Source organism: Ovis aries, chromosome 20, assembly GCF_016772045.2.
Source record: "Ovis aries strain OAR_USU_Benz2616 breed Rambouillet chromosome 20, ARS-UI_Ramb_v3.0, whole genome shotgun sequence".
Lineage (NCBI taxonomy): Eukaryota > Metazoa > Chordata > Mammalia > Artiodactyla > Bovidae > Ovis > Ovis aries.
In genome coordinates, this window is record NC_056073.1 from 26047631 (window position 1) to 26072494 (window position 24864).

Consider the following 24864-nt stretch of genomic DNA (forward strand, 5'->3'; position numbering starts at 1 on the left):
GCACTTGGGGAGAATAAAGACTGAGAGATAAGAGAGAGGCAGTTGATTTAGAAATGAAAAAGGGTGGGGGGGGGCGAGGTAAAAGGAGAGAGCAATGTACAAATGCTCTGAAACTTTACCAGTCCTTTACAACCTTGCTGTATAAAGCGAGTCCAAGGACCTGTGTTGGCATCACCTTGGAGTTTATGAGAAATGCGGAATCTCAGCCTAACACCCATTCTCAGGACTATTAAATCAGAATCTGCTTTTTAACAAGATCCCCAAGTGATTTGTATGCACAGTAAAGTTTAGAACTATTGCTTTACAGAGTTTTAATCCTTTTGCATTTGGAAAGGAAATAAAGAGTTGAGTGTACTTGACCTAAGTTTAACTAGTTCCTCTATCTCTAAAGATTCTCCTGTGTCTACTCCTCCTGGAGCGTTTATGCACACAAAACATGATTAAGATAATCAAAATGCAATCTTCAAGCATAAATACTGGACAGGCACCACAAAAGTGCACCTAGGAGGTATAGAGGGGTACGTGTGTATGTGTGTAAAGAAAGAAAAGGCTGTTATTGCTAAGCATGCGTATCTCATTCCTCAATCTCTTTAGCCCCCAATTATATCTATGAATGTCTTGAGTCTATCTAGAAGTTTCTATTTCTTCTTAGACACTAGATATTGAAGACTAAGTTATTCTGTTGAATAAGGGAACCAAGGTCACTTAAAAGAGACAGAAATGTCCACTTCCTCCTTCAGAAGATGAGGCTATGGTTTCTAGCTAAACAAGTTCAAATTAGCCCAGCTGGAGGAAGAACAATGGCCTGTAATCTACAGAGCTACAAATAGGGCACCCACTGGGGAAGGAACACTGACCACTGCACCCCTGCAGCTCCAGCGGCCAGAGCCAGTGGTCTTGGGATCCTCCAAGATGGAGAATGAAGAATAAACCTCATTTACTTTTGCAGTGAAGTGGAAATTTTAGTCCTGGTGTCTATACTTCTGATGTTTTCCCAGAAATAATTTCAATGAAAATTGCATTTTCCTATGCCAAAACACCATTCTAATTAGTTCTGTCTTGTTTTTCTCATATTTTAGCTGGAACTATTGGCCCAATAAGTGAGTTCCTTTTCTGTTTCCTAATTCTGACACTCTTCTGTGGGATAGGGGACCCTCTCTTCACCCTGTTTCCATTTCTACATCTCTAGGCTTTCCCAGTCATGCTACTTGATTGAATTTGAATCTCCTGATGCCTAAGCTATCAGAAATAGATACCTTGAATCATAACTGAGTTTAAGACAAAGGAAAGCCAAATAATTTATATTTAAAATAATGACCAGGAAAAAATTCTCTGAGTTATGATCAAAATAATCAAAACTGTTATTTATGGGCTTTTCCTAAATTGAGGGAAGAACTACAAGAAAAACAGGTAGTTCTAGGAGAAGGCAAAAGAATAAGCATGGTGAAGACAAAGGAAGAGATGGTGATGAAAAAAAAGATAAAGGAACTGACATCTACCAATTCCTAAATAGTTAGAGTCCTTTGAGACAGCTGAAAGGTAGAGAAAAGAGGAAAACAGAAGAGGGAGAGGGATGAGGGTGAAGGAGAAGAGATAACTACCTTCAGACTAGGTTCTATACGTTCTTCTCTGCCATAGATTTATCACTTAAGATGAATGCTGAACGATTTGATCCAGTGGGTGGATTATGGGTCTTCCTGGGTTCTTAAAAATAATATTAGTGGCATAAGAATTCAGTTATCATCAAACCACACCAATTTCCTTCTTCTTTGCATTTCAGTGCAATTCACAGCACCTATTCGTAAGTACTGAACTTGTTTATCTACTCTGGTTCCTTTGATATCTGACCTACAGGTCTTTAGAACTGATCTGCCCTTTTTCTTGATATCATGCTTCTTGACTCCCCTAGTATTCCTATCACAGTTTCCAAAAAAGCTCTGAATGAAGTAGAGCTTCTATGGGCTAATGTAAGAAAGTAGAAAAGAAAGGACCCTCTTAGAAGCAGTCCTAATGCTGTCAGCAAGGGAAGGTTCACTTTTCAAGTAACAGTAAGTCCCTAAAGGAATGAGGAAAAAAAGAAAAAATTCTAAGGAAAAAAAGAGGCATTACAAATTAGCGGGAATGAGTCTTTCCAAATCCTCTAAAGAGTTTCAATCAACACTGAAAAGGGAAGGCCTCCATTCCTGTAGGTCTCCTAGGTTGTGCAACAGGAAGCCTATCCAAGGACTGCCATACACGCAACCTTTGATCTCCCTGGGGTTTTCATTATGACACTCCCTCTAGAGTAAGTGTTGGAGAATGAGTTTCACAGTTGTGCAACATACTGATCTCTCTCTCTCTCTCTCTGTTTCTCAGCTGGAGCTACAGGACCTATCAGTAAGTTTTCTGTCTAATTCTTCACTGTAGAACATTTTAAAAGCCTTTGGTATATTAAAGATCCTACCTTGGATTCCACGTTAGGACTTCAGGGGTTTGGGGGTCCACATTTTCTTGACCTTTCAATTTTCTTCTACAAGCATTTCTGCAAGTCATTAATGATTCTGTAAATGTACATTCCACTGCTAAATACAAGCTATAAAGTAAAAGACAAACACTTGTAGAAGGTTTCCAAAGACTTGTCAACATCATACAAAGGACTTTTAAAACCAGAATGAGATAAAGTGAAATGAAACAAGGGAGAAAGGAAGATAACCAAGTTTAAATGGAGAATTTTTCCAGTCCTCTACAGAGATTTTAATGGACCACCAGAGTAATCTCTCTTTACTACTTACCCTCTCAGTGGATCCATTAGATGAGGAACTCTTATATGTAATAGATTTTCTTACCATTCCAGCAAGAAAGGCAACAGCCCCACTACCCAACTGCAGCTTTCCCCAAGTTTGGTGGTACAGAGTCTTACTAAGGAACACAAACCAGAACCTGGAAGCACCTCCTCAGTTCTTTTCACTTCTTTTCTTCTTTTTTATTCTTTTATAGAGCTGTCTCAAAAGACCATCGGTAAGTCATCTAAGTCTCAAATTTTAACACCTTTTAATCCTTTATAATGCTTAAAACATCAGTCTATTTTTATTTCAATGATTCATGCCCACAGACTCCAGGACCAAGTGTTTCCACTGCCTCATTATCCCACCCAGAATTCCTAAAGGTTGGATTCACCCAGATTCTGCAATAAAAGATATTAACTACAAAGCTGAAAAACAAAGTTTAAAAAAAAAAAAAATCCCCTAAGGATGGTCTTCTGTGAGCTGTTCCCACTTTAGTACACAATCTAGCTCTTTAAAACCAATATGTAATAAAAATTTAGAATATAGCTTCTAAAATTCTAGCTTTCTGTGCATGTAATCTTTCATGTACTTTCATAGTACATTATCTAATCTTCATTTTGTTAAAAAAGGAAAAGAAATTTTAAGATTCTTTTCATTTCTAACTACTCTGAAAAGTTCTCTCCAGGATAGGTAGGTTCTATTTCACCAACTTTTAGCAACTTGCCCTGTTGCATTTTTCCATAGAAACATTATAAATAATGGTTAGGCTTCAAGATACAATTATCTATATATATATGCTTATAATCAAGAGCATACAGTCATAGCTTCACACACTGGATTATAGTATTCCTAGCAAAAACTGAAAATATTTTTAAATTATAAAACTAAAGAAATATGATTTTAGGTTCCTCTATGCTCATTTGACAAAATGAACATGAGTCTTGTATTTGTATCTAGTCACATTCTTTGAATGATTCTTATAATGCTTTATGATGTTTCTAAATCTCAAATGCATTATGTTGTTGGATTCAGTGGTGGTGGGTAAAGCAGATATTATACCCATTCCTCTTCTGCTAGAGTAATCTTGACAATGGTCCGTGCAGATATCTAAAGAGATCCCATAAGAAAATGCCTAAACACATGGGCACTACACTCAAGGGAGCCCAAAGCCATGGCTTTCTAATAGGTATTTATACTTCTCCCAGTTCAGATGCAGTTCACTGTTCAAAGATGATCCTTGTGTAAAACCAATGCTGCCAAGTACATGGCAGATTTACAATCTTTATCAGGTCACCAAAGGATCAGAGCTAGAAAATCAACTGAAGGCTAAATTCTCATTAAAAACTGAAGACTTTGTTGACCCTTTATCCACAGACACTAAAACTAATCAAGGCAGTCTTTGACCCTTTATCAGCCTCCAGTAAGCTGGAAGCTGTGAGAAGACAGGACCCTTATCTTCCTACCCTAATACCTACTCCTAGAACATATTAGCTGGTCAGAAATATTTTAGTGTACAGGGCGGTCCCTTGAAAAGGCAATATCTTCTGTTACTGATAGGAAAGAAAAGTATAAAGTTTCGCATTTCTTTACTGTCTCCTTGCTTGGCAAGAATCTTAGGAAACCCTTACCTCAGGCTGAAATATTGCAGTATATTTGAATATCCCTTTTGTTCTATAGTTAACCAAGCTCCCTGATGTTCTCATTACTGATACAACTTCCTCTCCCATACTCTACCTCTCCAAGTCTCATCCCTAAATAAAATTCATTAAAAGATGTATTCTTCATCTGAACATCCATACTCATTTGTCAATTTGAATTTCTTTTTAGTGCAAACTCCAGGACCTATTGGTAAGTTGCCCATATGTATGTGTGTGTGTATATATATATATATATAAGATACATATGTACATTAATAAGGATGATGTAAGAAATGACAAAGAAGACAATAGAAAGATGGCTCAGAGAGGGATAAAAAATGATGTGAAGAAAAAATATGAGGCAAATGGAGAGAAGAGAATATAATTAAGATTTTACCATAAACTCTTGGAAAGGCAATGATGAAATGGTTATCTTGCCAACTAAAACAGGGTTACAAATCTCCTAGAGGAAGATTCAATTCTTATGGAAAGGCTATAGTCCAGCAGCAGTGCAGTAAAAAATATTTAATCTTGAAAACTGGAATTTAGTTATTCCAGGGAAACCATTTTCATTGCTCTCCTTTGAAAAACATCAATGGTACACATGCATTTTTCATGTTTAACAAGTACAATAATTTATGTTTATTTCTGTTTTTAGTACAATATACTGGACCCAGTGGTAAGTCCCTTACCTATTTCTTTCCTCTGGTGTTCTACAGTGTCTAACGGGCCTGTTTCCTGTCTTAAATGCATCTATTGCCAGAAGGATGGTGGTTTTAGACATGTTTTCATGCTTTCCAGTTTCTACCTGCCTAGAACTTTCCAGGGCTATTTTTTATAGAAAAAGAATAAGAAAATTCCCTCAATAATGATCAGTAATGGCTTCTAAAACAATATAAAATTTTCTAGTGTGACAGAGGAAGAATAATAAGGATGACTTTCCAGTTCTGAAGTGCTTTGTAGTTTATTAAGGGCCTACTCAAAGATAATGGAGACAATGTAAAGATGATGAGAAAAGGCAGGCAATATGTGAAAATAAATGTAAAAGAGGGGAAACACAATCAAATGTAAACAGATAGAGGTCTTACCAGGTTCCTTCTAGTTTCCAGGAATATTGCTCAGAATCTAGTCTACCCTAGGATCCCTCATCTTTTCCCCCAAGACTCACCCCAAACAACCCTCAACACACACACACACACACACACACACACACACACACACACACACACACACACGAGCTCAGGGAACAGGATATGACAGTAGTTGGGCTGCAATTATAGGAACTGACAGATTCATCAGGTACCTACAAACCACAAGTAGAAGAAAGTAGAAGGTTAAGTTTGTACTGCAACTAGAAAGAGCAAAGCTGGTGTCAAAATCTGGAGTGTCAAAACCAACCCCATGTGATAGGAAATTTTTAGTATGGAAATTAAGTAATAGCATCCCAAAGTTTAAGCCAAATAGGAAAAAATTACCAGAAAGCAAGTCGGGTGTACTCAGACATTGCTTCAACTAGCTGAGCTTCCACCATGTATCAAAAACTGATGAGCCCCGGGGATAAAGTCATGAATAAGAGAGAGAAAGATGTGGTTGACCCCTGGTGCTGTGGAGTTTACAGTCCTCCAGGATGTCTTGGAAAAAGGAACTCAAAATGTGGTGACTACAGGCGGTCTCCCACACAATCATACTATGACTGCTGAAATGGATGTTACTTGCCCTGAATGCTTCTTGTTGTGGATGAATACCAGCCATCATTTACTGACTGCTCCCCTAAATCAAGGCTGCCTTTCTCAGTACTTTTTTTTATCACCGAGACTTACAGTCTTGAAAGTTCTCATAATTCTTATAAGGGGAAAAAAATCATAAATCAGTTCGCCACAGAGGATCCCACTGTGGCTAAAGGAAGGGCTTCATTGGTCCAAGTCCCCTACTGGTCATGTGTGCCAGAGAAGCTATATAGGTACATCAATTCCCTTTCCCTTCTTTTGCTCCCTGTTTAATTCCCTCTCCTAATGGGTAAACACTTTTAAATATATAGCAATGTTTAAATGAATTATATTGCTACATTCATTCCTTCCTAAGCTTTCCCCTAGACTACACGTGATTTGGAGAATGCACAAAACACATTGATTAATTTTTTAATTAACAAAAGCAAGTGCTTCAAGTGGGACTAGGAAAGAGAAGCATTTGGAAAAAAAATTTTCAAACTAATCAAAACATCAGGAAGGGAAAAGACTAGTGAAAATAAGAATGGCAAAACTACACAGAAGTGTAGAAGCACAAGTTTAAGAGTTTATGAACATCTGGACGTGTTTCTTCTGTTTACAAGACCCAAAAGGAATGGAAAGCATGGCCACTTTTCTGCCTCAGGCAGGAGATACAGACCTGAGGATACAAAGCACAGGGGTGGGTGCTTAAGCCCACACCCTCAGCTAATAGGCAGGTTTCAGAGCTTCCTGCATCCTCTCTGCAGTTACTCTTTTTAAGCCTATAATGTGAGAACTGAGTTCTCTTGGTTCTACAAACTAATTTCTCCTTTTTTTTCCTTCCATTTTTCCACCAGCTGAATCTTCAGAAACAACCTGTAAGTTCCATGCCTGTTCTCACAGTTGCTTTCAGCTCCTTACAGTATCTGGGTATAGAAATTTACATTTTCTTATCCCTTACTCATTCCACTATCTAGCTGCACCTCACCCCAAGAATAAATGAATTTACTTATTTACAATCCCACTTAATAACCTAAAATATATTATGTAATCTATACATACATGTAACATACATTATGGGCTTCTCTGGTGGCTCAGAGAGTAAAGAATACACCTGCAAGGGAGAAGACCCGGGGTAGGGAAGATCCCCTAGAGCAGAGGATCGTAACCCACTCCAGTATTCTTACCTGGAGAATTCCATGGACAAAGAAGCCTGGCAGGCTACAGTCGATGGGATCACAGTCAGACACGACTGGGCAACTAACACACTAGTTCAGTTAAGATCAGTCGCTCAGTCGTGTCTGACTCCTTGCAACCCCATGAATCGCAGCACGCCAGGCCTCCCTGTCCATCACCAACTCCTGGAGTTTACCCAAACTCACATCTATCAAGTCGGTGATGCCATCCAGCCAGCTCATCCTCTGTCGTCCCCTTCTCCTCCTGCCCCCAGTTCCTCCCAGTATAAGGGTCTTTTCCAATGAGTCAACTATTCACATGAGGCGGCCAAAGTATTGGAGTTTCAGCTTCAGCATCAGTCCTCCAATGAACACCCAGGACTGATCTCCTTTAGGATGGACAGGTTGGATCTCCTTGCAGTCCATGGGACTCTCAAGAGTCTTCTCCAATATTACAGTTCAAACACACCTATTCTTCTGTGCTCAGCTTTCTTTATAGTCCAACTCTCACATCCATACATGACTACTGGAAAAACCACAGCCTTGACTAGACAGATCTTTGTTGACAAAGTAATGTCTCTGCTTTTTAATATGCTATCTAGGTTGGCTGTAACTTTCCTTCCAAGGAGTAAGCATTTTTTAATTTCATGGCTGCAATCACCATCTGCAGTGATTTTGGAGCCCAAAAAAATAAAGTCTGACACTTTCTACTGTTTCCCCATCTATTTCCCATGAAGTGATGGGACTGGATGCCATGATCTTAGTTTTCTGAATGTTGAGCTTTAAGCCAACTTTTTCCCTCTCCTCTTTCACTTTCATCGAGAGGCTTTTTAGTTCCTCTTCACTTTCTGCCATAAGGATGGTGTCACCTGCGTATCTGAGGTTGTTGATATTTCTCCCGGCAATCTTGATTCCAGTTTGTGCTTCTTCTAGCCCACCATTTCTCATGATGTACTCTGCATAGAAGTTAAATAAGCAGGGTGATAATATACAGCCTGACATACTCCTTTTCCTATTTGAAACCAGTCTGTTGTTCCATGTCCAGTTCTAACTGTTGCTTCCTGACCTGCATACACATTTCTCAAGAGGCAGGTCAGGTGGTCTGCTATTCCTGTCTCTTTCAGAATTTTCCACAGTTTATTGTGATCCACACAGTCAAAAGCTTTGGCATAGTCAATAAAGCAGATGTTTTTCTGGAACTCTCCTGCTTTTTTGATGATCCAACAGATGTTGGCAATTTGATCTCTGGTTCCTCTGTCTTTTCTAAAGCCAGCTTGAACATCTGGAAGTTCACGGTTCACGTATTGCTGAAGCCTGGCTTGGAGAATTTTGAGCATTACTTTACTAGCATGTGAGATGAGTGCAACTGTGTGGTAGTTTGAGCATTCTTTTGCATTGCCTTTCTTTGGGATTGGAATGAAAACTGACCTTTTCCAGTCCTGTGGCCATTGCTGAGTCTTCCAAATTTCCTGGCATACTAAGTGCAGCACTTTCACAGCATCATCTTTCAGGATTTGAAACAACTGGAATTCCATCACCTCCACTAGCTTTGTTCATAGTGATGCTTTCTAAGGCCCACTTGGCTTCACATTCCAGGATATCTGGCTCTAGGTGAGTGATCACACCATCATGATTATCTTGATTGTGAAGATCTTTTTTGTACAATTCTTCTGTGTATTCCTGCCACCTCTTCTTAATATCTTCTGCTTCTGTTAGGTCCATACCATTTCTGTCTTTTATTGAGCCCATCATTGCATGAAATGTTCCCTTGGTATCTCTAATTTTCTTGAAGAGATCTCTAGTCTTTCCCGTTCTGTTGTTTTCATCTATTTCTTTGCACTGATCGCTGAAGAAGGCTTTCTTATCTTTCCTTGCTATTCTCTGGAACTCTGCATTCAAATGGGAATATCTTTCCTTTTCTCCTTTACTTTTCACTTCTCTTCACAGCTATTTGTAAGGTCTCCTCAGACAGCCATTTTGCTTTTTTGCATTTCTAACACATATACACATACATTGCATACAAATATATACATACATAAGGTGTATATACATATATATTATATTTTAAAATAGAGGAAACTATCTGAAGTACTGTGACTTGTCAGCAAGGGAGGGAGTATATTTATATGAGTGAAGGAGACCTTGAGAAGCCTGCAGAAAAAGGCAGAAAAATAGTAAAGGCAATACAGTTTAAATTACCAACCCCACTGTAAGATTTTAGGCAGTTGACCAGCCACTGCAAAAAAGAAAGAGATAAATCATCTCCCAGACTAAGCAGAAGGCAGAATCCTACAATTCAACCTATAAGGTATGATGGCAGTTGTATTCCCTACCACAGTGTGCTGTAACACCTACAAGGATTTGATTCTATCTCCACAGATATTTCTGATACTCTCTCTCAGAATAGTAAGAGGAAAAGTAGTTCTTATTTCATCAGCCTTTCCACACTGATTTCTCTCTTTGCTTTTTGGCTTTGAGATCATCCTGTAAGTTTGAATATCTCACTTTCCAAAGGAACTCAGTTGTCTCCAGCAGTATCTAACAGATCTACCTGAACCAAAATTTATCCATCCTTATTGGGACTGCAATAACTTAAAGCTCCCACTTCCTTGACCTTTTATTTTTCCATTATTCAGAATTCCACTAAGTTATTAATAAGTTTCCAGAATGTTCACTGAGTCATATAAAAATAAAGAGCAGGAAAAAAAATTTCTCCATGGTTCTAAAGATTGTTAGTTAGAGACTTTCTATGCAGAAGAGAAAAATGAGTGAGAGAAAAAGATACAGATAATATTTCTATTTTCCAGCTAGCTCATTTATATCAGCAATTAGTAAATTGCTTATTTCTCTGCTGTGCAATTATCAAGGTCCAGTAATGTCTATTGGAACTTGAGTTCTGGTATAGGAATTTGAAACTCCTATTTTATTTTCCTTTTTCCTTTTCCATCAACCAGTATTCCATCAGCTGATTATAATTTTTCTGGAAAGTTCAAATGTCTGATCAGAAAAACTTTTTCTGTCTCTGACAGAAAAAATGAACTGAAGAATAAACAAGAAAGGAGTAATTTAAAAAATCTCTCTGCTTGTTTTCAGCGGAATCAACTCCTCATGCAGTCAGTAAGTCTGTTTGTTTGCCCCAGAGTTTAACTGATTTCAAATGGGGTCCAAAATTCTTTACCTGGCCATACTGGAATACAAAGGGCTTGAGGTACATCTTGTTCTCTTGGAACCTGGCTATCAAAATGCCTCTGGGTTATTTTGACCAGGAAAGGTCTGACACTACTAATTTACATAAAAATGAAGAGGGGATAAAAAAGTTTTGCTTAGTTATAAAGACCAACAAGAGACTACCTACAGACAATGAAAAAATGATGGGCAAGAAAGGAGGGGATAAGAAGTTTCTAAGACAGTTTTCATTTGGACCTCCTGCCCTACTTAGTCTATTTTTCCATATTTGAATTCCAAGATACTTGAGGAAACTTCCCTGACTGTATAGGTATTTCAAAGATTAGAAGTAACTGTTTCCTTCATGTCTCACATTCATATTTTCAATAAGTCTCTCAGCTTTTTAATAACTTTGTGGGGGAAAAAAAAAACTCCACTGATTCACATAAAAAATAAAGAGCAGAGAGGAAAGTTTCCCAGCAGTTAAAATGATATGTTACAAGGGACTTCACAAAATGAAAAACATATTGAATGGGGAAAAAGTGGGGGGAAAGATAAAAATTTTCTCGGTTGTGTTTTCTAGATGGACCAGCTCCACAAGCCCTCAGTAAGTCACTCCATGTTTCTTCCACTGCGGGGTCCTATTTCTTCTTTCCCCAGCTGTGCTGGAACTTCTGGGCATAGGGTACATGCTGCTTTAACTAACCACTTACCCTCTCATGGTCAAAATTCCATTGTTATAAATGATGTTTTGAAAAGTCCAAATCCTGCTGACTTATGCTAAAAGTAAATAAAGACCAAAGGTAACATTTTTTCCTAATGTTATAATGACCTATCAAGAAGGAACTCTCTTTAAAAATGCAGACAGGAATACAGTGGGAGAGAAAAAGAATTGTGACGATATTTTTCTGTCTTTCAGCTTGTCCACCTTCAATGCTCAGGGGTAAGTTTCATCCGTTTTTCCACTATTTCCTATTGTTGTTGTTCTCTACAAGGCCTAGGGACCAGACCCTGTCCTCTTCATTTCTAACTCTGTGTAGCGACCTGAGACTCATAGCTCTCAATTCCCTCTGCCTTCTGCTCATCCAGCTTCTTTCTCTGAGAAATCAACTTATATTTACTTAATTACAAATATGTATTTACTTTGCATCTCCTATGTGATCATAACTATATAAGTGCTTTAATTATTAATACTTTACACTATTTAATTCTTAGAGTAACTTCACTGACATCTCTGTAAAGACTAAGAAACTGAGGCCACATCCTGGCCCAAGAATGCATATAGAACCATAATTTAAACAAAGAGCTATGGAACAAATTAGCTTCTCCCCTACACAAATATAATTCCTTAAAAAGAAAGTTTGGTTTTTTCAAACAAATATCCACTGATATCTAATTTGTTTTCTAGGTCTGCCCCTGGCACCCATAAGTAAGTATAACATCTCTTTCTCTACTTTGGTTCTGTTTGGTCTTCAAAGTCTGAGGGACTTTTTTCTGTTATAGTGATTTGATTTTCTCATTGCTTGCTTACGTTCTTATTACTCAGCTTCCCCTACATTATTTTATGGGCATTATTATTAAGGGCTTCCCTGGTGGTTCCGCCTGCAGTGTAAGAGAACCATGTTTGATCCCTGGGTGGGGAAGATCCCCTGGAGAAGGAAATGGCAACCCACTCCAGTATTCTAGCCTGGAGAATCCCATGGACAGAGGAGCCTGGTGGGCTACAGTCCATGGGGTCACAAAGAGTCGGACATGACTGAGTGAGTGACTAACACTTTCCCCTACATTATACATAGTTTAAGAAAATACTGATTAGGGACTTCCCTGGCAGTCTAGTGGTTAAGACTCTGTGCTCCCAGTGCAGGGAGCAGGGGTTCAAATCCCTGGTCAGGGAACTATCCTGCATGCCATGTGGTACAGTCAGAACAAGGAGTAAGGTAGCATTTGTCAACAACAACAACAACAACAAAAACACAACTGAATATTATGAAATTACAGAGGTAGGCAGATTTTTTTGAGAGAGAAGGAAGTCCAAAATCATGTTTAAATGGAGACTGACTTTTTGAGTGTTCCCTCAAAGAATACATTGCTATCCGAAGGAAACAGAAATATCCAGTTATCTTCGCCTGGTACTATACCCAAAGTTGTTCAGATCCAGCATATTAAGAAGACTTTTGAGAAAACCCTGCTTTGGCTTCATCATTAAATCATCACTGCTTGATCTCATATCTAAGTTTGCATTGCAACTGCTTTCTATAGCCATTTGTGATGCTTTCTTCTTAGTCCCACCCAAGTCCTCCCCTCACAGACACAGACAGAATATATTAGATACTATTATGTTTTTTGTATTTAACAAAAATTTCATGGATTTCTTTTTATTTTTTAGTGATTTCACAGAGAACTTCAAGTAAGTTTTTTACTTATCAATCTGTCTTAGGTGAGACTTTTTCTCAGCTTAGGTGTTTCTATTTTAACTAGCCAAAAGGTTGAGACTCATGTTTCTCATATTCAGTTGCTTCCATACTACCCAAAGGCCTCAAGATTAGGAATGCAAAATGACCTTTTTGAGACATAACTATAGAAGTTCCTATTATTTCAGCTCTTAACTTCTCAGGTTACAAATACCAACAGTGACTTAATAGTTAAACCAGAAAAAGCACTGACCATGGTGATATTTTGGAGAAGGCAATGGCAACCCACTCCAGTATTCTTGCCTAGAAAATCTCATGGACAAAGGAGCCTGGCAAGCTACAGTTCATGGGGTTGCAAGAGTCAGACACGACTTAGCAACTAAACCAAACCATGGTGATATTTAATATAGAATTCATGAAGCCATATTTTTCACTGTTCTGGTGTTCCATAATTTGAATTTGGTTCTCATACCTATAAGTGGTTTTTATGCAAACCCAATATCCCCTAGGGTTTCTCAGATTGAAATAAAATCACATTAATATTAAAACCCAAAGTGCCTGTCAAGGTTAAAATTTTAGATGCCAATAGAGCCCAAAAATGTAATATAACTGAATGAGGTAAAGTACATCCCTTAGGAATTATGGAGAATTAGAAAGCCATATACAGTCTAAAGAACACAGCTGCTACTTAACTCTACCCAATTTTCCCACAAATGGTAAAATTGTAGTCATCTGATACAAAGAATTGCCATGCTGCAGTCCATGGTGTCGCAAAGAGTTGGACACGACTTAGTGACTGAGCAAAAACATCAACTTGTAGAATATATGTTTTAGTTCTTGGAAGGAATCTACAAGAGCTTGCCCATTTCTAAGGGCTCCACTGCACTATCCTTGATGGGGAAGTACTGACTCCAGTCTGGACTATTTCAAAACCCCTTAGTTCTGTCCCCCCTGACAGTATATCCCATAGCCTGTCATTGATGAGATACCCTCATCAAGTAGGCCACCAACTTGAGTGAAGTACCAGTACCAAACCTCAAGCCCAGATATCTTCCACAATGCCCACCTGACCTTCAAGAAGCTCAAGTATCCTTGTCACTAGAAAAGGAAGAAGATGCCTGCTGCTCCAAGGCATCCTCCTCACTGTACACTGCTCCCACTCTTCAATTTTCTTTTAGTTATGCTCAAAATGCACAAAACAAATCAGCAAATCCACCAAGCAGACATTCAATTAGGAAATGGTTTGCCACACACCTTTTCTCACAGACAATCCCCGCCCCAGTCTTTATAAGCAAATCTCTTGAAGTCCTTCTCATTTACTTTCAGGAAGGAAATCACTATACCTTCCTATCCCACATTGTTTCTTAGTCAACTACCCACAACACTGAAGATTGCTTTAAATTTCCTTCCTCTTAAACTTGTGTGTTTATGGAGGCTTGGAAGAAAGATGGTATGTGAGACAGAAGAACTAATTTGGCCATCATTTGTTAAAGCCTTAGAGCAGCATTTCTGCATTGCACAGCTCTAGGAGTCCCTTCCCACTATGCTTCTGAGTCATGCAATCCTTCCTATGGGTTTGTCTTACCTAAGTTGTATGAGGGGGGAAATATGAGAGGTTACAGCCTCTTTTTCCTTAGAGTTTTATCTCAGTAGTAATAGAGACATTCCCATTTCACATCCTCTTCCCCTTGCTTTAGGGGGAGAGCAGGTGGAGAATGAACTTGACAAATTTAGTGTAGAGATAGCATTTTAAAACCACTGGACTAAATTTGATTACCAATGGTGCCTGTAAAGATAAGAACGCTAAGAACTGTGCTCAGGAACATCAGTTTTAGAGGTTAGGAAGAAGAAAAAAATCCAGCAAAGTATAGAAAGAAGGAGTGTGCAGGGAGGAAGAAGAAAAACCAGGAGAGTGGCTTATAGAACTCAAGAAAGTATTTCCAGATGAAAAGAGTATATAAACAACTGCACCTAAAACTTTCAAGAAATAAAAATTTGGACTGAAAATTGGTCATTGCATTTTGTAAAATGAGGGTTATTAGTAATCTTAATAGGGTAGAGGGGAAACAAAAGTCTAATTGAAGAGGTTATGGAGAGAGAAAAGTTAGAATGGTAAAGCAGTTGATAATATAGCATATGGCATATAGCATACGGTAGAGCTAAGATAACATAAGAGCAGCAAAGACGGGAGCTCTGATCCTCGTGGGGAATAAAAGAGACTATCCATGTTTTAAAAAGATGAAAGAAAAAGTTACATATATTTTTAATGCAGTTTGGAAAAAGAATAAGCAGATATAAAAAAGGACAAAGTTGAAATCTTTGAAATGAAAAAAGTTACTGAAATTGAAACAGATAATTAAATAAAATCAGAGACCTAGATGGGAAAAGAAAGAGTGAGCTCCATCGCTAGCTATAGACCATTTCTTCCATAACATTTCCAAGGGGAAGTGGTCCTTGCAGAATCTCTTTTTTTCTTTCCACTACTGTTCAGTCTATGATGCTCATCATAACATCAGTGAAAATGTGTTTGTTTCATTAGACAATCACACTAATTGTTCCTTTGCTTTTTTTATTAAAGCAAGACCTGAAAAATCTAAAGGTAGGTCCCATGTTTCTCTCAATTCTGTTGTTATCACTGGTGTTTCATGGTACCTAGAGGCCCTTTTGTGCCTTGTTTTTAATGTGAATGTTCACCAGGGCTTAAGATTTATATTTCTGATTATATGGTTTATTTTTTTCTAGCATTTCTCTCCTTCTAGCTTCTTGTTTCCCTATTCATATTTTCAGTAGCTTGCTTCATTTTGAACTATCAACATTCATTTGGAGGCTATAATTGAAACTAATTGGTACTCTATGGGGTACTATAATAACAAATACTAGTTGTTACATACTTACAAGGTACCAGGCACTGTACTTAGCTTTATATATGCATATACATTATATAAGATAAATATTGTTATTCCTATAAGAAGAAGGAAGTGGTAAGACTAGGTAACTTGCTCATGACCCCACAATTATGAGCAGAAGAGGTTGGGATTCAAATTCAGGCTTATTTACCTGAATCTAAAAGCAAGTACTGCTTTCATCCCATTCAAATGGGGAGTCACCAGCCCTAAGATATCTATGTGACTGGGAAAAAGAGAACTTTTCTAAAATTAATCTAAAAAACAATAATTAGCAGGTAAGAATTACAGTAATGATCATGAGAAATCAATATGATCATTCCAAAGAAGTGATGAGAAAAAAAGGAATAATAATAAGGAGGCAATAAAGTGTGACATAAAAATCTTACCAAAAAGTTTGAATTAGCAGAGAAAAATCAAAAGGAAGAAATAGCATCTTCCAATGATTCCTCTCTGATCCTTTCTTTCAAAAAAAAGCACTCAAATTAAAAGGTACTTGAGCAGAATAATCTGAAGACATTTATTCTCCCACTAATTTAACTGATTCCAAATAGAGAGTTTGGTGGTCTCTCAAAGTCCTGTTTTTTAAAACTTCCTGCATAAAGAATTTGAGAAGTAACTCATTCTTCACGTCTCATTCATTTAATTATTTTATTTCTCTTTCACAGTAAGGCAAGAACCACCAAGTAAGTTTTATATCTATCCATCAATTATAGGGTTGGTTCCTGTGTTGATTATATCCTTTTCTAAACAAGTAAGACCTTGACATTCAAGTTTTTCAATTTCTTTATTTATATTGATTAACTTCCTCTGCTGCTGCTGCTGCTGCTAAGTCACTTCAGTCATGTCCGACTCTGTGCGACCCCGTAGACGGCAGCCCACCAGGCTCCGCCATCCTTGGGATTCTCCAGGCAAGAACACTGGAGTGGACATTGCCTTCTCCGAACTTCCTCTAGTCACTGATGAATATTTTGAAAGTAAAACACTCACAAATGGCAAATAACAAACAGGTTAAAGGTGACTTGGAGTTGGAAATAATGTTTTTGAACATTATTTTTTTTGAAAATTGTTACCTATGGAAAAAAGTGTTAACTGTTAGTATTTTTATTAGAGTTTATAGGTTCTCTTTGGTAGGAAATTTAAAAAGCATAAGACAGAAATAAAGATGAACTGGCAAAGTTAAATTCATTGAGATCTTACTCATTCAAAAAAATATAATTATTGAGGTCTTATCATGTGCCAGGCACTGGGAATATAGCAGGGACCAAAAATAGAAAAAGACACCCCTGTCCTAGAGTTCATATGTAAATTTGAACATTCTAGACATGTTTCTCATCCAGAGAAGTTGGGGAAAATAGAAAGAAAATGTAGTTTATTTCTCTCACTTCTAAAAATGGAACTGTTGTATCTGACAAATATGTTTCAGAAGTATTATAGAGTATATTTCCATCTTTATTTACCAAACAATATCAATTAGATCAATGAGAGCCATATTCTCTGTATCTACATTAATGACAACTGCAATTCTAAGAAATTTCCCTTCTGTTTGATATTTTTTATTTACTCACTGTGGGCTTTTTCCTAAAAATGATTGTTTCCATTTCAAGGAAAAAATTGACATTTATATTTTTCACACCCTATCCTTAGAATCCTACTAGAATATTTATGATTCTATACAAAGCACAGATTACAATGATAAGTGGGGAATATTAAAATGATTGACTTTTTTCATAGTAAGTTAAAATGTCCTACTAAAAACAAACTAGACTTCATATATTTTAAGAGACTTATGATAAGGACACAATAGAGATTATATATTATTGCCCAAGGAGAAACACAGGGAAAGTGAAGTCAGTCTTCATTTCTGACAGCTGGAATTGCTTATGTTCATTAATTTTTGCAAACACACAGACCAACTTCTTCCCACTTGGATTATTAAATAATATCTAGAAGATGAAGCTGATAAGCTGAAATAATTAAGAATGCCATGAAAATCTTGGGATTCACTCTACTGACTTTTCAAGAAAAGAATACGTTTTCAACTAAATGTAAGACAGGAATCACAGAGAAAAGTGGGAAAACTCACAGGAAAGAATAAATAAAGGATATGAGGCTTTTCCAGCTCTGTGGTATTTTAATTTTCCGTGAGAAATTAGATAAAAAGAAAATAACCTCCCCCTTTCTTATCCTTTTAAAATGATTGTGTTACTGTACAAGAAAGATTAAAGTAACTCATGTAAAAGGTTTGGAACTTACTCTTCCTTTTTCTTCCCAGAAATTCTTGTCTGGAAACAGTATTAGTAAGAATTCTTTTATCAGTGTCAATTCTGTTATCAGTGTCAACCCATACTAATCATTTGTGTTTGGATTTTAGCACATGTAGCAGTACCTATCAGTAAGTCCTTTTTCATTTCATAAATTTGGTACAAAATGGAATCATAAATGGAGATATTTTTCCCAAATATGACCAATTGCATTTATTCTATTTATAAGTAGTCTCTCTCTCTTTTACTTGGCAACCTGCTGTGTTATTAATTTTTCAATAAAAAGAATAAATATTTGATTGAGACTAAGTATAAAAAATATTTTATTTTCTAAAACTGTTCAAAGAGCTTTTAATAACAAGAACCTTCCATACTACAAAAAGGAAAGATATATAGGTGGGATATAACAAATATGGAGATACCAATAAAAAATCGAGGAAAATTCAGTATGATATGTTAGGTGTGGGAAGAGGAAAGAGAATAATTGCAATTAGCATTCAAATTTTTTGAAAGTTCTCCACATGATTTAAATCCTGTATACTAGAGGAGAAAGAAAAAGAATGACATAAGCACTTACGTTATTAGCCCAGTCTGCCTTTCTACTACATTGAAATACACTGAAGACAATTGCATCAGACTAGGATTACTACTTCACCACAAAGAAATGCTAATTCCTCTTATTCCATTTTGGATTTCTTTCTGGGGGAGGTTTAGTGTTTTCCAAACATCTCTCTGTTGTCTTGGAAAAACAAGGAAGGTAACTATATTCTTGATCCTAAAATTCTGCTATTATATATTTGTTTCATGTTGTTCTGCCAGTTACTCCAGTACCTATTGGTAAGTTATTATTCATCTATTTCTTAATTCCAATGTCTTTTTGAAAATTAGCCCTCAAGTAAAGGACTTCATATTCACCTTTTCCAACCCACTTTGCCTCCCCATTATCCAGTACCCTTAAGTTACTGATAAATTTCAAAACCATAGTATGCTCAATGACTGGTAAAAAAAAATAAAGGATAGAAAATTAAGACATTGAGGTAGTATTTTTCATCCAAAGAAGAAACAAATTTAAATAGAATAAGTAATGTCAGCATTGCTTTGGTAAGTAGTATACATTGATACATCACTGATCCCATTTAAATTAATATAACCCTTTTAGAAAGCAAACGTGCAGAGGCAGTATATAAAGATACAAAGAATATAAGATATAAAGAATAGAGTATCCTTTAAACTCGTAGTTCCATTTCCATATACATGCTCTAAGGAATCATTCTAAATATGGAACAAAACAATTTGCATGATGCTAACTGGTTAAAAAAAAAAAGTAAAGGTAATATATTTCAGTGTTTAAGAAAGGAATCAGACAGACCAATCAAATCGCAGTTAAAACATCAGCCATGTGGCTGTGAGTAAACTATTTAATGTCTCTTTATTTAATTTATATTATCTTTACTTGGTATAGTCTTTAATCATTTCCTTGAAAATTTGATGTTCTCATTCTCATTATTCCACACTACTGGAACAACTAATTTATTTATAATTAGTGGAAAACATAAACCCCTACTGACAGAAAAAAAAAAAGTAGGGAGAAGCAAGTGCTGGTGACAGTTTAAACATTTCATCAATACAAGTCAAGCTGTGAGGAAAATCTGACGATGAAGAGGCGAGAGCAGGAAGTCAAATCTCTTCACCTAAAGAGAGAGGCAGGAAAATTATGAGCTACATTCAAATGTGGTAACATCTGATACCTTTCTCCTACTATCCTCGAGGTCTACTTTAACGTACTTTGCAGTGGAGAACTTTAAAAAAAAATAATTTTTCAAAAATTACCAATGAATATGAAATTCTTTTTTCTCAGTCTCCTAAGAAACGTGTATAGATACATACTTTACCCTCTTACCTATGTCTCCTAAAATAGACTTAAAATTTTCATGTTCCAGTTACTAGAGGATGATAGCCTCTCTAACTCTTCTAGTCAGAGAGACTACATTATTCTTTCAAAGTAACACCCCAAAGAGAGATCTATTTTTATGTTTTTGACACAGGACTTTGAAGTACCTCTAGGAGTTTAGTTCTTTATTTGGCGGTCACACAGAGCTTCTTCTTGGTTGACGTTAGTTAAGTGCCCTCTAAGTGTCATGAGGAAACTGGCTATTCTTATCAAATGATAAAATGTTTAGCCATTTTTACTACTTTCAAGAGTAATAGCATTAATACAAACTCTGTTCAATACACTAGGGAAGTATGACCATGACTTGGATGAGATTTTGGGTATAAATTCACCAGCTGCCTATTTTTCAGCAGCTTTTCATATCCCCTCCACATACAAAGCCAGTCATTCTATCTAATGACTATATTTCAACTCTTTTCTAAATGACCTATGAGCAAAGAATAAATCTAACTTGGTGTAATAACAGTCTTTACAGTCACTATTAGCTACTAATTCATAAATAATGCATATCTATAATTGTGACATTTTAATACTTTATAATAATGTAAACTATTAATAATATCTAGATATTAATAACTTCTACCATAACAATTTCTGAATGTCATCCCCCAGCTTTCCTATTTATATGAAGTTGTGGGTATTTTAATGCCTCCACATTTGTCCTTCAGCTCTCAATTATTGGACAAAAACAGTAGAGGGGTTGATTTATGATGTTTCATTACAGCTTCCTTCTTAAAAGAGAAAGTGGTCTCAGGAATTTCTTTCCTCTTCCACTACAGACAAATTTATTAGTAATTGAATTTTTGGAAGCTTGAGTTTTGTGTTAGGTGAGTAGAGTTCTTTTCCAAGTGCACCAACAATTGTTTGGTTAGCAATCCTAGTGTCCTTTGGCCCCCACAGGGTTCCATTCCCATGCTTTGACCGGCTGTAATCATTTTTATTAATGCAAAATCTAAGTAGTATATTTCCCTATCTCCTTTGCTTTTAAATTTTTCCCCAAAATTATTGATATTAAGTGAGAAATATATTCATGCAAAGAATAAACAGAACAGACATAATATGGCCTTATTTTTAATAGAAGAAATGTCCTAAAAGAGCAAAGGTTTTAGCTCAAATATTTTCAAGATAAGACAAGGAATAAGTAAATTAAGTGACGGACTTAGAAGAATTATATAATGGAAAGTGAAGAACAGAACAGATGCATTATGAGATTAGACTCTGAAGTAGAAAAAAATAGGAGCAAAATTTAAATAAATACTTTAAATTTTCATAAAAATTGAGAAGAAAAGTGAAAGTAGCTTAACTCAACTCCATTTGCCCACTGTAAACATATGAAAGACTTAGGCCTAGAAAAGATCAGGAATTGAAGCTCCTGAGACTTTTCATTTGTCATTATAACCGATCTTGGTTTTTCCTGTTCTATACCGCACAATTGCACTCATCTCACATGCTAGTAAAGTAATGCTCAAAATTCTCCAAGCCAGGCTTCAGCAATACGCGAAACGTGAACTTCCAGATGTTCAAGCTGGTTTTAGAAAAGGCAGAGATCAAATTGCCAACATCTGTTGGGTCATGGAAAAAGGAAGAAAGTTCCTGAAAAATATCTATTTCTGCTTTATTGACTATGCCAAAGCCTTTGACTGTGTGGATCACAATAAACTGTGGAAAATTCTGAAAGAGATGGGAATACCAGACCACCTGACCTGCCTCTTGATAAACTTGTATCAGGAAGCAACAGTTAGAACTGGACATGGAACAACAGACTGGTCCAAGTAGGAAAAGGAGTACATCAAGGCCGTATATTGTCACCCTGCTTATTCAACTTATATGCAGAGTACATCATGAGAAACGCTGGGCTGGAAGAAACACAAGCTGGAAGCAAGATTGCCAGGAGAAATATCAATAACCTCAGATATGCAGACACCACCCTTATGGCAGAAGGTGAAGAGGAATTAAAAAGCCTCTTGATGAAAGTGAAAGAGGAGAGTGAAAAAGTTGGCTTAAAGCTCAACATTCAGAAAATGAAGATCATGACATCTGGTCCCATCACTTCATGGGAAATAGGTGGGGAAACAGTGGAAACAGTGTCAGACTTTATTTTTTTGGGCTCCAAAATCACTGCAGATGGTGATTGCAGCCATGAAATTAAAAGACGCTTACTCCTTGGAAGCAAAGTTATGACCAACCTAGATAGCATATTGAAAAGTACAGATATTACTTTGCCTACAAAGGTCCGTCTAGTCAAGGCTATGGTTTTTCCAGTGGTCATGTATGGATGTGAAAGTTGGATTGTGGAGAAAGCTGAGTGCCGAAGAATTGATGCTTTTGAACTGTGGTATTGGAGAAGACTCTTGAGAGTCCCTTGGACTGCAAGGAGATCCAACCAATCCATTCTGAAGGAGATCAGCCCTGGGTGTTCTTTGGAAGGAATGATGCTGAAGCTGAAACTCCAATACTTTGGCCACCTCATGCAAAGAGTTGACTCATTGGAAAAGACTCTGATGCTGGGAGGGATTTGGGGCAGGAGGAGAAGGGGACGACAGAGGATGAGATGGCTGGATGGCATCAGTGACTCGATGGACATGAGTTTGGGTGAACTCCTGGAGTTGGTGATGAACAGGGAGGCCTGGCATGCTGCGATTCATGGGGTCGCAAAGAGTCAGACACAACTGAGCGACTGAACTGACTGAACTGAACTGATACCCTTGAAAGATGTGCAAGTAAGAACTCTAATCTTAAATGGTTACATGTTTCACACATGCTACTTATTAAACCATATTTTAAATTTCTGGTTAAAACCCAGAGGTTATCAGAAAGAAAAAAAATTGAAAAATTATGACAAAAATTTTTTAATTGACAAAATTATAAATAAACATTCTCTACTGCAAAAGGAATATGAGAGCTGACCTAGTGGCTAGAGGTTTGAAATGGAGAGAGAATATTGAAAGACAGAAAACAAGAAGAGAAACTTAAAATAGTAATCTTGAACTGGTGATCATTCTCCTACAACGTTGTGACTCTTGCCCTAGTTAAGAATCTTAAAAACAAAAATTATTTCATTAGAAAAGTGAATTTCACTCATATAACCCATTAAACAGGCCTTCCTAAAGGAAATCAACCTGCAATATATACTGGAAGGACTGATACTCCAATACTTTGGCCACTGATGTGAAAAGCCTACTTACTGGAAAAGACCCTGATGCTGGGTAAGACTGAGTTCAGGAGGAGAAAGAGACAACAGAGGATGAGATGGTTGGATGGCATCACCAACTCAATGGACATGAGTTTGACATGGGGTCGCAGAGTCAGACACAACTTAGCAACTGAACAATAACAACAAAAAATCTCGATATTTAGGTTATTCAAGTGTAGTTACGATTGAATTAATACAGAATAGAGTATTGATATAAGATGTAATGTTTCCCCAAAGTCCCTTTTCTGATGTTCCTAGTGGGATTTTCAATGGTAACCAAGTACATAATTTTTTAAAAATAATAATTTGTTCTATTTTTCTTTTTTAGTAATTGGTCCAGTGGCAGCTGGTAAGTTCTAATCGTCTTTCTCAGTTTCTTCTGGCCATCTGTAATATCTGTGTTCCTTTATTTGTCCTGATACTTTTTACATCTGACCAGTCTGAACCCTGAGTGACTATTTTCTACCACTTTTCTTCCACACTTTTAGTATTACTTTAGGTAATAAATAGTTTGGAGGGTTGTTGGGTTTGGGATTTTTTAGGGAGGAAGGCTGTAAATTAAAGGCCTACATAGGAAATCATGTAGGATTTAATAGGAAATCATATGTCAAGGATAAAGAAAAAAAAATGTTCCTTTGGTTAGAGAATTAAGTTATAGAATAGAAACAAAGGGAAACAATGCCGGCAAAATACGCTGAAGTCACATCACCAGAAAGACCATGGATATAACATAATAACAAATTTATATTTTAATCTGAAATATAGGGTCACAAAACAAAATTCCAAAAGATGAAAGGTAGAAAAATAAAATTAGAAAATATGAGTAAGCTGAGAGTATAAGGAAGGACAGATGCACAATGTAAACAAAGAAAAACAAATTAAAATAAGTTGAATACAGAAAGAAAAGTTGATCTTTGTCCCCTCCTTCATCTCTAAATCTGAACCACCACTGCTGCTCAGAGAGTAAACATTAGGAGCACTACTCTAGAAGCCTTTTCTGATGCTCCCTCCTTGAAAGAACAGAATAGGAACTTATGTAATACTCAGGCAAACTTTTAAAAAATGAATATGTCTCCATTTTCCAAAAAGAGTTGGTCTGAATGGATCAATTGAAAAACAAAAATTACAAAACTCTGATGAATGAAATCAAAAAACTAAATAAATGGAAAGATAGTCCATGTTCAATATAATAACCAAGATGTCAGTTCTTCAAAGTTATCTATAGATTCAATGCAGTTTCAATCAAAATCCTAGGAAGATATTTTGTAAATGCTGAAAAACTGATTCTAAAGTGTATATGAAGTAGCAAAAGACACAGAATAGCCAATACAATATATTGAAAGAGAAGAACAAAATTGGAGGATCGACACTACCCAACTTAAAGACTTGTATATAAAGCTACAGTTATCCAGACAGTGTAGTATCAGTGAAAAAAAAAAAAAAAAAACAGATAAATAGATCAGTAGAACAGAATAGACAGCGCAGAAATAGCCCTACTTACATATATAGAGTCAACTAATCTTTGACAAGGGAGCAAAGACAATACGCTGGAGCAAAGATAAACTTCAACAAATGGTGTTGCAACACCCGCACATACACTTGCAAAAAATGAACCTTGACCCAGATCTTACTTAATTCAAAATGGATCACATCCCTAAATATAAAACCCAAAATTTTAACACTCCTTGGAGATA

The 24864-nt window shown here is 36.7% G+C and overlaps 1 protein-coding gene across 1 annotated transcript in view; it reads left to right on the top strand.

Annotated features, from left to right (window-relative positions):
• Positions 1–24864, top strand: part of TSBP1 (testis expressed basic protein 1) — a 62530-nt gene that overhangs the window by 18867 nt on the left and 18799 nt on the right. The window contains exons 13-29 of the mRNA XM_027958552.3: positions 1080–1100; positions 1781–1801; positions 2356–2376; positions 2977–2997; positions 4593–4613; positions 5061–5081; positions 6966–6986; positions 10377–10400; positions 11032–11055; positions 11368–11391; positions 11857–11877; positions 12835–12855; positions 15438–15458; positions 16431–16448; positions 18137–18157; positions 18846–18863; positions 23499–23519. Of these exons, the coding sequence (XP_027814353.2) occupies positions 1080–1100; positions 1781–1801; positions 2356–2376; positions 2977–2997; positions 4593–4613; positions 5061–5081; positions 6966–6986; positions 10377–10400; positions 11032–11055; positions 11368–11391; positions 11857–11877; positions 12835–12855; positions 15438–15458; positions 16431–16448; positions 18137–18157; positions 18846–18863; positions 23499–23519 (360 nt within the window). The remainder of the gene's footprint in view (positions 1–1079; positions 1101–1780; positions 1802–2355; positions 2377–2976; positions 2998–4592; positions 4614–5060; positions 5082–6965; positions 6987–10376; positions 10401–11031; positions 11056–11367; positions 11392–11856; positions 11878–12834; positions 12856–15437; positions 15459–16430; positions 16449–18136; positions 18158–18845; positions 18864–23498; positions 23520–24864) is intronic.